The sequence below is a fragment of the Gavia stellata genome, chromosome 2, assembly GCF_030936135.1.
Source record: "Gavia stellata isolate bGavSte3 chromosome 2, bGavSte3.hap2, whole genome shotgun sequence".
Taxonomy (NCBI): domain Eukaryota; kingdom Metazoa; phylum Chordata; class Aves; order Gaviiformes; family Gaviidae; genus Gavia; species Gavia stellata.
Window position 1 is genome coordinate 90,107,724 of NC_082595.1, and position 12,682 is coordinate 90,120,405.

At 38.8% G+C, this 12,682-nt stretch overlaps 1 protein-coding gene across 1 annotated transcript in view; it reads right to left on the reverse strand.

The window, feature by feature from the left end:
* Window positions 1-1,256: 1,256 nt before the first annotated feature.
* The window catches only part of DLGAP2 (DLG associated protein 2), a 318,216-nt gene continuing 306,790 nt past the window's right edge, over window positions 1,257-12,682 (reverse strand). The window contains exons 12-15 of the mRNA XM_059829808.1: window positions 8,377-8,468; window positions 3,801-3,953; window positions 2,944-2,961; window positions 1,257-1,475 (exon numbers count right to left, since the gene is read on the reverse strand). Of these exons, the coding sequence (XP_059685791.1) occupies window positions 1,257-1,475; window positions 2,944-2,961; window positions 3,801-3,953; window positions 8,377-8,468 (482 nt within the window). The remainder of the gene's footprint in view (window positions 1,476-2,943; window positions 2,962-3,800; window positions 3,954-8,376; window positions 8,469-12,682) is intronic.

Here is a 12,682-nt window from a genome sequence, read left to right on the forward strand (position 1 = left end):
GACATTGTTTTCCTTATATTCCATGGCTGGAAATCACTTATCTCTTGAGTCATGTTTTTTTTTTTTTTATGTCTGAAGCAAGCAAGAAACTTATTCTTGCCATAAATGATACTGCATAGAAAAATAGTTCTAAAAAAAAATACAACTGTAAACCACAGTTCACCTTTACCTTAACATAACCATTTAAACTTAGATATACTTACCACTCACATTCATATTTCTTAAACTGTTTACAACATCACAACTGGCATTTTAAACAAGCAAGATTTTTTTTTTCTCAAGGATACCCTGGAAACTCAACTGATATAACATTTTGAGAGTTTGAAATATTACATGTAGCACAGCTCTTGAAATGAAAGAGAGAAGGTTTATAAAATAAATGTTAACACATAAAAGAACTGTTAAAAATGCAATGAGTGTTCCAAAGGAGCGAGTATAACTTTTTCTTTACACATCTTGCTACAGAAGATCTAACTTTTTAAGGCTTCCGTTTTCCTTTCACCCATCACTCAAGTCCTCTTGCATTATAATTTTGCTTAGGTTTCAGAGTGTCGTTATACTGCTAACAGCAAACGTTTCTCAGTGGGCATTCCCACCACCACCAGACTTGTATGCTTCTTGATTTCTGATGAACTTTGGAGTTTTAGTGGCTGGATATCCCTGTTCATCTCCAGAAACTTGACATGACAAGAGAGGCCTAATGTTATTTTGCAGTAACAAAGATGAGAAGAGTGGCAGAGCACATGGGTAAATATGTTAGCTGGGTTCTAGGAAAAGAAACTGGAGGTCAGAGAGATAAATGGGTTCTTTCTTTCCTGCTCTTTACATTTGTAGCACCTTCTACTTGGATTAGCTAATGCCTCTAGTGAATGGTGAGATGCACCCATTTATAGTTTGTTATTCTTATCCCTAATTATCACACATTTTATAAAAATATAAATAACAAAAAAGTAAGCTGGGTTCCATCTCAAGAGGTGTTTCTTGTTGTCCTCTGAGAATATATTGGATAAGTCAGGTCTCGACAAGCCCTATCCATTGTGGCTGATTGTAAGTCAGACAATAAATACAAAAAGAAGTCGTTCTTGCAGTGAGCTCAGCAAATTCTGAGGAAATCAAAAGCATTCCACTGTGCTTATGGCACAAAGAACACAACAGCAAGGGCATATTTAGTGGAGAGAATGAGACAAAAATTACCAGGTAAGTGACAAACTGTACAAGCATTTTGTTTAAAAAAGGAACTCTGCAGCATTCTGTCTTTAAAGCCGGGTTTGAGCCTCTGGGATATAGATCTCGATGCTGTCTGCACGCTCTGTGGCTGAATTCTGCCGGAAAGAGGCTGCTCTCTTAGCAGCCATTAGCCGTCTTCTAGCTTCTTGTCGCTGTCTGTCGGGTAGGTCCAGAGATTTTTCTCTCGTGATAGGGAATTTTCCTTTTGGGGGCTTCTTTGGTACAGGAGGAGGAACCTTTCTTTCTTCCTGCAATAGGGTATTAAAACTGAGGGTGAACTGCGTGCAGAAGGTGCCATCAGCAGAGCATGCAAATCGAAGACATGAAATACAAAATACTGGTTACATACATCAAGCATGCTCAATTTGTGCTCTCCAATCAGCTGACTAATGGATTACATGAATAGCTAGCCACACTAGGGACACTGACAAAACCCTGTTGTTTCAGCAACCATTACAAATCCTGCAGTCCTGTGACTTAAAACAGACTATGCTTCCTTCTACTGTCCTTGCAGGTATCCTGCACATGCAATCTGCATACCTCGCTTTTTAGGAATTTGTTTAATTTTAACTGACAAGTTATTACATTCATCATAAACAGAAACATACACTGGCTCTCCAGTAAGAATTCAGCGCATCTGTGTGGGCTGATCAAGTGAAAAGACTGTCTAAGATTAGCAGGGCAGGATTTTTAATTAAATTAATCATACTGAGTTTAGCCTCAGCTGGATATGAGATAGCAGCTGTGTATACACGTCTATTAGTTTAGTCTCCTCCATGAATTGCTAAATGCAAACATGCAAGCACCAACCAGAGAGAGAACATAGGGCTAATTGTTCTGCTTGCCAATGTGGACCATTTTAAAGAAAATTACATCGAAGAATTATGAAATTATAAAGTGATAGTAGATTTTGATACCAAAGTAGCTGTAAATTGCTCTGCAGGTTTTAAACCAAGAATTGTTTTGAAGTGTGAAATTGATATTTTACTCCATTTAGAGACTGTGAAATATCATATAAGGGCCTTAAAAAGATGATGTAGAATCACAGAATCATAGAATAGTTTAGGTTGGAAGGGACCTCTGGAGGTGATCTCATACAACCCCCATTCAAAGCCCACTTGAAATTAGATGCAACTTTGAAGTTAAAGCAGGTTTTTCAACATCACATTTAATACTGGACTGAATAGCCCCAAAGACAGACACTCCACAACTTCATATGTATAGTATAGTTATTATGATCGATCTATCTGCTATGTCACTTCTTAGAGTAATAGTAGTAGTCCAGAGTATGGGCTGTTCCTTGTGGAGAACACAGTTAATTTGGTGCACAGCAGGATTCAAATAACACAAAAATTGAACTGATGCACCTATGGTTTACAGACTCTTCATTGTTTGGTCTTTTTTTTAAAACTAATTCTGAGTCTACTAACAAAATGCATTAGCCAAAACTAAATTACTAAGGTTATTTAAGAACATAGTTCTACATTCTCAACTCAACAGGAACAGTGCAGCAGCCTAAGATGCTATTCCCCACGACAACCAGCTCTTCCAGTCTTTATTTTCTCTATTTCCTCTTTTCAGCCAGGAACATTCCTGTTGTCCCATCTAATTTTTTTTCACTTTTAGTTATTCCCCTCTTAGGAACATCACTGTTGCTGTCACTATAATAATTTCTTACTTCCAGTTTTCACTAGTAAGCAAGAGTTGCAAACTCACCATCCACCAACCAGTTGGCTGAAAATTAAAATCCAAGAGGAGCATGAAGAAATGAAAGAGTTGTCAAAATGCCTCCTAATTCCTCCCAAACCAAACAAGTATTCACCTGAGGCCAACAGTACTGACTCAAACCAAATGCTGTCTTCATCTGACTGATACAATAATCAGCAAGAATAGTGGGATAATCAAGGTGAGGGATGGAGCTCTAGAAAGGGGAAAGGCAGTTTCAGAATTACATTGCTTTTGTGGGCAATTTGCCACCTTTGGTTTGTAAGCATTGTGGCTGGGGTGTCTCCCAGGCAGTGGAGTTGCAGGGCAGAGGTGCAGGCATTTTGCCAGAAGTACTCTTTGTCCCCCAAACTTTCATGGGCCAAGCTTTAGTTTGACCTATGCTGTGTTTTGCCACATGCTTTTATCTCACACCTGTTCTAGTCTCAGTCATGTCATGCCGGCAGGATTAAACACTGTAGTGTAGTGCTCAGGCTTGAGCTGCCCCAAATGTAGCAGAGTGCTGGGTTTACCTTGATTGAAATCTTGGGCTATTGTCCTCAATCTGAATTAATCAGAACATATTTCAGTTTTAGTCTTTAGAATGTGAATCCAGATAATTTGAACAAAAGCATTATGGAGTGGATTAAATTAGCAAAAATAATTTTGTTTGTTATACAGCTCAGCTCAACATCGTTAAAAAGGAAAAAATCCTCACATCTGGTGAAGGTTTCTGTGTATAAATTGGGCCATGCCAATTAGATATTTTCTGGGGTTAGAAACCTATCGTGTTTTGCTATTGTATTTAACACAAGGAGACTGCAGGACTACAAATCAGAAGTAAATGGTATTGTCCATGTTCTGCTTACCTTCCTTTCAGGCGATTCTATTATCTTCCATTCATTGAGTTTCAACTGGTGCAGTTCATCAAACTTCATGCTGACATCTTCAATTGAGAGCTGCAATAAGTCCCAGAAACCTGCAAGATCCTGGGAAGTTGGTCTCGGCATGGCACTCGGGTCCTGTCATGCACAAAGGAGAGAATATGAATAGACCAGGAGGCTTTAAACAATGTGCTTTGAGGTAGGAAAGGCATCACGCCACACGACATTGCTACACTGCTGCTCAGTGCTAAGGCTATGCACGCTTTACAGCTGGGAGCTGTGACTGGAAAGTTGTGCCTCCTACACAACCCAGACATGAATGGTTGGATGTCATACGGGAGCCTTCCTGAATCCGTGTGGCATGGGAAGTTCCTTAGCACCATATGCTGTGCTGACCTGCATTTCTAAAAAAGGAACAAGCTGACCGCCTCTGCCTGCTGATTATTAAAGGACAACGTGCTTCATACTCTAGCCAGCCTGAAGTCTTTCTGGTTGATTCACGATAGCTGATTAGAAAACAAAACGACACCATGAAGAAGTTGTCAGTTTATGCTGAATTTGATGTTTACATTGCCCTGCATTTTCAAATGTATACGTAAGGTATAAAATTTTGATGGGGATGTTAGGATTTTGTTCTCCAGGGGGTTGAATCACACTCAGGAACTTGGAAGGCACTATCCCCAAGTACTGCAATTAAATGGCGCTATGTGCACAACACTTAATGGAGCAAACATTGGTGGTAACAATTATCAAGATGACCCTTCATTTGACTATCAACCTGATGTCCATGCTAGATAAAAATTACATAAAAAGGTAGTATGCAGACTATTAACCCTATGTTCTATGAGCATTGGTACCAGTTCAATAAAACAGGCTTGCCACTTCAATGAAATACAGCTTAATTGATAAACATCTCTATGAAAATGATGGAGAAATGTGTCTCCCCTTCCAGGGCAGGAGGAAGCAGTTAAGATGGTGTACACAATGGAGCTGGGAGAGACGAAGTTGAAACCAGGCCAAAGCTACTCTGGATCTCTCCCTTCCTGGGCAAAAACTGTAATGACTAGTTTACTATATTAGAAACACTGGTGTTATTGCTGAAGCAAGGCTCTGTGCCCCAACTTTTACAAATCTAGTGGACAAAGGCATTTTACGTATTGAACACAACCCCACATAGTTGCTTAAAAACTGGGAGATAAGTCAGCATTTCTATTGAATTCCTCCCTTGAATTGCACATTTCCAGTGGTCTTACACTAGGAATTACTACTCAAGCTTGGGTTTGCAAATGCCGCTGTGGGAGCTGAGTGTCTGGAGCTGGGCATGACAACATGCAATGTCACCCCTATTTAAAGCCTTTGGGAATCCTGGCCAAGATCCAGCCTAAAAGCCTATCCACTTTGAAGTCTTCTTGACTAGAAGAAAGTCTTCCTTTCATAGGGAGCTTCGGGGACTTAACAGAACTGGCCATATAGATTATAACAGACTTCTGGAAAACGTGATACAACTCCAGATTAGTGTTCACTGAAAACAACTTAATTGGGTAGATTCCAATTTACTCCAAAACCATTTAAAATTTCTCTCAGTGGTATTAATTACTCTACAGAGGTCAATATCTCCAGCTTCAGAAACCGACTCCCTGTGTGAAATTTGTCAGTACAGTCCCACAGCAATATATCTTATATTGCAATCTATTCTCTTCATCCCGGTCTCCTCAGTCCCTCTCCCCAGTTTCCTCTAAATAGCCATAAAATGATGCCACTCATTGAAATGCCGTTGCCTTCTGAATCAAGGCTAATTGCTCTTCTGTACCTTTGTGCACCCCACTGCTCATCATGTTTGAGAAGACCGCAGCCTCCAGCGCGGCTGCTTGCAGAGGAGTGTGCGGTGCATTGTCTGGACACAAGAGGGCTGCCTCCTGCTGCTGTCGCTGGTGGCTCCCCAGTCCACCGATAAATGCTGGCGCAAATGATTACTATTACAGCTAACTAAGTTTTGAAAAGATTGGCTTAAACGTCTTTCTTCTCAGAAGCTGCTCATTTATTTGTATCTTATTTGGAATTCAGCTCTGCAGCCCTTCTTCTGAAAGAAGCCTAAAGCAAGCAAAAAGTACCTAGCCGGTGCTCGAGCTGCTCTGGTTTTGCCTGCAACCATGACATACTGAGTGATGATCTCACAAGCTGAGCAGGATCTGTGCTGACTAGAGAGTACGGAGGAGGACACTTCAAAGAAAAAACAGGGTGTTACAGGAGATAATGTGAAGAATGCAGAAGGGAGTAGTTATTAATCAGTGGGGGTTTTTTTCTACCAGTTAGTGGGAACAGTACACTGTAGGAGATAGCCAGCCAGATTATTAAAAAAAACTTCATCGAAGTTTACATTTTTACAAATTTACCCTAAGTGAGAGTCTTTCGTAAAAGCATAATGGAATGTGTCCTTTGAAGTTCTCATGACCCTTTAGAAAAGTCCATAGGTGATGGGTGAGTTTTCTGGTTAAATTTCAGTTTGAGTAAGCATATTCCACTTCCTAAACCCTTGCTGTATTTTGAATTGGCAGAAGTAAAGGCTGTTGTTCTTTTTTCCTATATTTATGCTTATTATTGTCGAACACTGTTAGAGAAACTGCTGTGTGGTAGCCCTGTAAGTGCTAGATGTTGAGTGGGGGAATGCACTAACTGGCTGCTGTCTGGCAGCACTCCCATGGGGCACCGAGATGCCGTCTTAGGAGCATATGGAAAGCCTGATGTGGATACGCACTAAGTGACTATTTAACAACAAACTCTGTCATCAGGCATAGGAAGAAAATCCTCAAAACATGAATGAGCCAAAAGTCCAGTTCTGCAGTTGCTGCTTTCTGCAGAGCCCACTGCTGATTTAATGAAGCTGCAGAGTATTCAGAGCCTAAATCTTCAGAGTGGGATAAAGCTGCTGTTATGGAGTTCAAAGGTTTGTTATCCAAATAAGAAGGAGAGAAATAAAATCTTGCCAGTTTTTTGGCCATGTTGTCTGCAAAGCTGTAGATTTCTCCTTGTGCTCCTATTGCTTTTGCAGTAATGAATTGTTCGCACTTCTGAACAGCTGACGGCTGTGCTGAGCAGGAGCTGCGCTTGTTACTACAGTAATGCTCTCAAGCACAAGTGCTGGACCCACTTGAAGATAAATGAAGTGGAGTGGATGTTAGGCTCTCCAAATCTTAGTTTACATAGCTTAATCAATCAGGTAATGGAAGGCACTTTGAAATCTGCAGTGAGAAACTTTTAGACATTGATGAAGATTTCCTTCTTTCGCTGCGAAAGAAATGACTAGATAGGGAGCACACATGATGTATTTTATATTAGAAACGTGGTCATCTCCTGCTTGCCTGACTTTGCATATTTCCTCTGTCATTCTGTAACAGCTATTAAAATTCTTGTTTTGACAGAGTCTTTGAAGTGGATAATTGGATCCTTTCCTAATGAGGACCATATATCTTATAATTTTCTATCAGAAGGTAGGACATTTTTGGCATGACTTTCTCAGTAATATTTGATTGCAGTTTCAGGAATCCTGGATGTTTAACTTTATGGATGGAAAGTAGCAAGTAGGTCTCTGCAGAATGAATGTTTTGCCTTAAAAAGTTATGTGGTAAATACTAACAAGTAAAGAAATGTATCTAACTAGACATATAGGTAATGTATGCTGTCATGCTTCCAATAGAATTCAGCACTTTTAATATATGAGATGTAAGGGCAGTCAAAAGGTGACATTTACACTTGATTTTCAAGTGAGTTGAAGAAAGTAGGTTCTTTACCACCAGCCGTAGCTAGAAGAATTACATTCTTCTATTGATTAGTATCATCTTGCCACAATGTTTATATCACTGATGGCTGCTGTCATATTAATGAAGATAACATTTAGAATTGAATTAGTCTCTAATGAACTTCAGAACAATAGCAGTAACTCTCACAAGTAATATACTGCATCTGTTCCTTTAGCCCTAGGACATCTTATATATAATTGGCAATGCAAATTATGAAACCCAATTTTATGAACATTATGTATATTCCCATTTCCAAGATCAGTCCTATTTTCAGGTAGGTAGAAAGCTGGATCACATATTCTCCGCTATTCTGCTATTTTAGTATTCTCCACTTACTGTAATGTGAAAAATTTCTCCTTTTTTACCAGAAATATAGTGACTATTTTAGGGTATTACAAAAACAAGCCATAATATTATGTCTTAGGAAACTTGCATTTGTTTCCTTCTCATTTTTTTTCTTTAATAAAGACAGCAAAAAAAGAAAAGACAAAACACAGACAGTCTGAAATTACATGTTTGCTTTGAAAAAAAAATGTACTAACACCATACTTAAGGATTAAGTTAAAAAAAAAAAAAAGAAAAAGAAGAGCAGTAAGACAAAATATGAGACATGAAAATGACATTTCAGAATGATGCTGTTTGGCTATGCTACACTTGTTTTTATTGTTGCCTTTGAAGTAAAAACATTAAATTCTAAAATTTAAAATTATGTTTTGTGTGAATAGCCTTAAACTCTTCAAGAATGGCCAGATGTGGTCACTTACCAGATTTTGCTGACAAAGCCAATAAAATTGCTGGAATTTCTGAGACATGAGGAGCTGAGCGCTTCCAACAGCACTTCGGATCTTACCTAGGACTAAACATACAGACAGGTTATTACCAACAGATGTCTTTTGGCAGTAAATGCAAAATCCAGCTCAAAAAATATGTAGCTGAAATTACTGTTCATTTTATACGGGAAGTAAATATTTGGTTTTGCTGTTAGTGTTTATAAACATAACACATTTTTGAAAAAGATGGAGATATAGGAAAGCTCTGTGGCACCTTATCCCTTGGCAATAATAAGTGATATATTAATAACTCAGAACAGCTAAGACTGTATTTGCTTAAGGAAGTAGAAAAAACCAAGGGAACATAGACAGCTTCCTGAAGCGGGCATACATACATATGTTTTTGAGAACAATCTAAAATTTCAACGTAAATGACACCCCACCCATTTACATTTGCTCATGTAAACTGAAAACTGTTGAAATAGTCTTGCCTCAAGAACCCCTTAGATGTCTGTTCCCTCTGATGTCAAAGGGAGCTTTACATGTACCTTAGATCACAGTATCACAGAATCACAGAATCACTAAGGTTGGAAAAGACCTGTAAGATCATCAAGTCCAACCATCAACCAACCATAATATCTTCCGGTTCTGCAATCACTAATGGCTTCACTCAGTTGTGTGAATGATCCCTGGATGAGCTCTCTTTATCCTGTCTGTGCTGGGGGTAAGGTTAATACATTAAACTATAACATAAGGTACTCCTACCATAAGGATGAGATCCTCAGAGGAATCATGTCTCTGAGACATATCTTGGTACCCCCATTAGAAGTTACAGGTTGCCTACCCAGGAAAATACACAGAGACCTAAGCACAGGAGCGTCAGACAAAGTGGGACACAAGCGGGTGCTCCAGGACTTCGCTGAATCATGATCAGCCCCCATAGTTCATTGGGTTTTCTCCACTGTCCGTGTACTTGCCATTTACACTGGGCATAAGCACTGGGGAAAGGGACAAAATTCATTTTGCTTGACTTTGCTTCCAAGAGTCATCTGTCTAAATCAAAATTTCTGGATGCTCTATAATCAGTAATCTGAGCTCATCAGCTCAGCCATGTTAGGCACTTACTTCTGGATGAGCTCAGTCTCTTCCTGGAGATGCCTGTTTCTATTGACTGGAGTGCCTAAGGGGACTGGCTTATCCCTAGAAAACTAACTCCTCCTGGACTCCCACATTTGCTGGGATAAATATCGTACTTTGGTAAGTAGCAATATGCTTTCCTACACCTCCTTCCTACACATCCTTTCCTACGCTTCCTTTCATCCACATCCATCTCTATGCTGAAAAAGCAACATTTTAAAAAGCATTATAAGCTGGGGTTGCAATGGAAGATTGATTTTATCTGGAGAATTTCCAGATCTTTAAATAGTGTTTAGGGTACAGATAGAGAGACGTAGTGGTAGGGGTGAGAAAGGAATTACTGTGATATCTTTTAATTCAATTTGAGGAAACCAAATTGATAGTTCAAACAGGTTGCAGAGGGTGGAATGAAGCTACAACAGTACAGCAGAACTGATCTGCAGCCTGTGATATAGAAAACATTAAACTCTGGCAGGGCTTAATATTTTGTTGTTATTTAGAATAAGTATAGGCAGGGACTGAGTGGCGTCTGAAAACAGTATTTTGGTAGTAGGTATTACATTTTAATTCTGCTTTCTCTAGACCAGTGAAACATCTGCTTAACCACAAGTAGAAGCAAGACATAATTGGAAGTTTTAGGCTCGAGTTCTGTGGAAGCATACAAACTCTGTAACTTTATAAGCATGTGTTAATGTGTGGAGCTATGGTTCTCAAACTCTATTCCATTTTCTGTTAGACAAACAGTACAGCTGCACCACAACACTAAATTAAACAGCAATATGTATAATTCATCAGTCCCGTGTGGCACCCATTTGGGAAAGGGTTAAGTGGTTCAGGGCTGCACGAGTAATTCACTGGGGTTTTGGTTTTGTTTTGTTGTCCAAATGAATTAAAGAATTTTAATTGGCTTGGTGTTTTTGATCACCAAACCCCTCACTTTCCTCTATGGAGTTATTGGCATATGGAAAGCAATGTTTTGGGAGTTAAAACCTGAACAAACGTACAAAATCCTAAATAAAACGAAATGTTTCATTTGATCTGAAACAAATTGCTTTGATTTAGTTTTCAGCATTTTTAATAAAGGCAAAGACTTAAATGACAAACAGCCTTGTAGCCTCCTTTTCCCTCAGTGCTCTGTAGCTCAGGACATAAGACAAACTGCCAGTATGGGGTCAGAGTGCCTTCTTTGCCAGGATGGGGAATCGTGCTGTAGCAGGTCCCTGACATGGCCTATTCTGTGCTATATTCAACTATTCACTGAGCAGAAAGAGAGTGAGGATGATTCTGTAGGCTGATGGTTGTAGTGCTTGTCTCATAGTGAGTAAAGTTCAGTTTTAGTTTTCTCTGCTGAATTCTATAGTTCATAGCTCAAATACATAGCCTGAGTAAGAGACATTGGTTTTGCCCTACTGTAGAAACGTAGATCTTGACAGAATCTATATATGACTGATACTTTCTAGTGAATCTCACAGTTACCCCAACACCAACATTTGTCTTATCTTCATTATCCTGAAGGATCCTGTCACGAAGCGTTGGTGATTTAAAGCCCAGTCAGACCAGACAAGGCTTAGGCACTGGCAATGCAGCGTTTTGGTGCGATACACATCCATTGGGGGTGTAAGACAGTGGTTCTGGGCTGCTTGCATGTATCACTGAGTTACAGCAATGAATACACACGTATAAGCACAGCCCTACCATTTACTAAAGACCTAACTCTATTTCCATTTCAATAAGTAAATCAGACGTAATAAAACATAGAAGTTAGAATTTCTCATATTCATGCTACTCTGCTTTGCTGTAATTAAATTAAAGTATTAAAACACTTCAATTCATAATCTTTAGCACAATATTAATAGACAGGCAAAACCTTGTTATTAATTTCATGCATTGGGGAATTATTCTGATGAGTGCAGATTGATTATCTCCATGAAAGAATGATGAATGTTAGAGACTGGAGAGATTGAGATGTTTGGTGATGCCCAGAAGATTTTGCTTATAAATAAATGATGATAAAATCTACCAACACACATAAATACATATAATTTTCATATAATCCATATACCTCCCACCATTAAGATAATCTTACATTTACTTGAATGTCAGGAAAGAGTCCCACAGCCTTAATTCTGCTCCCTGAAGCGTATGAAGCACTCCATTTTTGTTGTGTGGTCCTGTATGGCTTCTACTCTGAAGACATACAAAACCCTGACCATGACTTCAATAGAAGCAGGCTCAGGATTTATACCTTGGATAGATATTGTGTAAGTTGCCTGTATACAACATGCACAATTAACACAATGGTGTCTTTTCCCCTGCAATAAGCATATTACAAAATTGCAAGTAAAATGCATGTTGTACTGCTTGAGGAATGCTACTAAATCTTCTAATTGAAAATGGTTTCATATCACAAAGGTAGAGGGGGAAAAGTTAGATCTATATTGATGAAACCAAGATTATAGTCTGATGCTGTAACTCTATTCTTGACAGGTTAAAAGCTTTGCTCAATTGTGTCACTGCTGCACCAGCAATGAGAAATTACTAACAATCAATCTGCTTCTGGCATTCATTACTGTTTATTTAGATGATGTGTTTTAATTGAAATTTTCATTCTCTTTGATTGTTCCATTTTTTTTCTATACTCGTAAATAAATTGCTCCACACACAATCTGAGAAAATAGCCTGGAAAAAATATTCAAACTGGCATTTAGTTCACCCTTCTAACTCAAAGCAGGCCATAATATTTGTCTAATCTCTAAACCTTATTAGTAATCTTCAGAAATACATGCCTTTTTCACTATGAACACAGGAGGTAGGCATAATAATAAATGTATAATGTTCAGAGTGAGATGACATTTTAGGACAGCACAGCTACCAGTTGGCAGTGCTCTGGAGGGTAGGTAGAGCAATGGGATCCTTGTGCACCAAGTGGGACTCAGTGCAAATTCACTTTTTTACCTAAATGGAGCTGAGTTCAAAGAGGAGAAAATTTGAGCAGAAGAATAAAAATGCTAGGAGAAATTCTTGTATTCCACACTATGGTACTGTCCTTTATTGACTTTAAAGACTGTTTCAGGGCAATTAAGACATTCTGTAGTCATTTGCAACACTCCTAATATAAATTCAATAGTTCCTGAAGGATAAGTTTGTGAAAAGCATTAAGAAA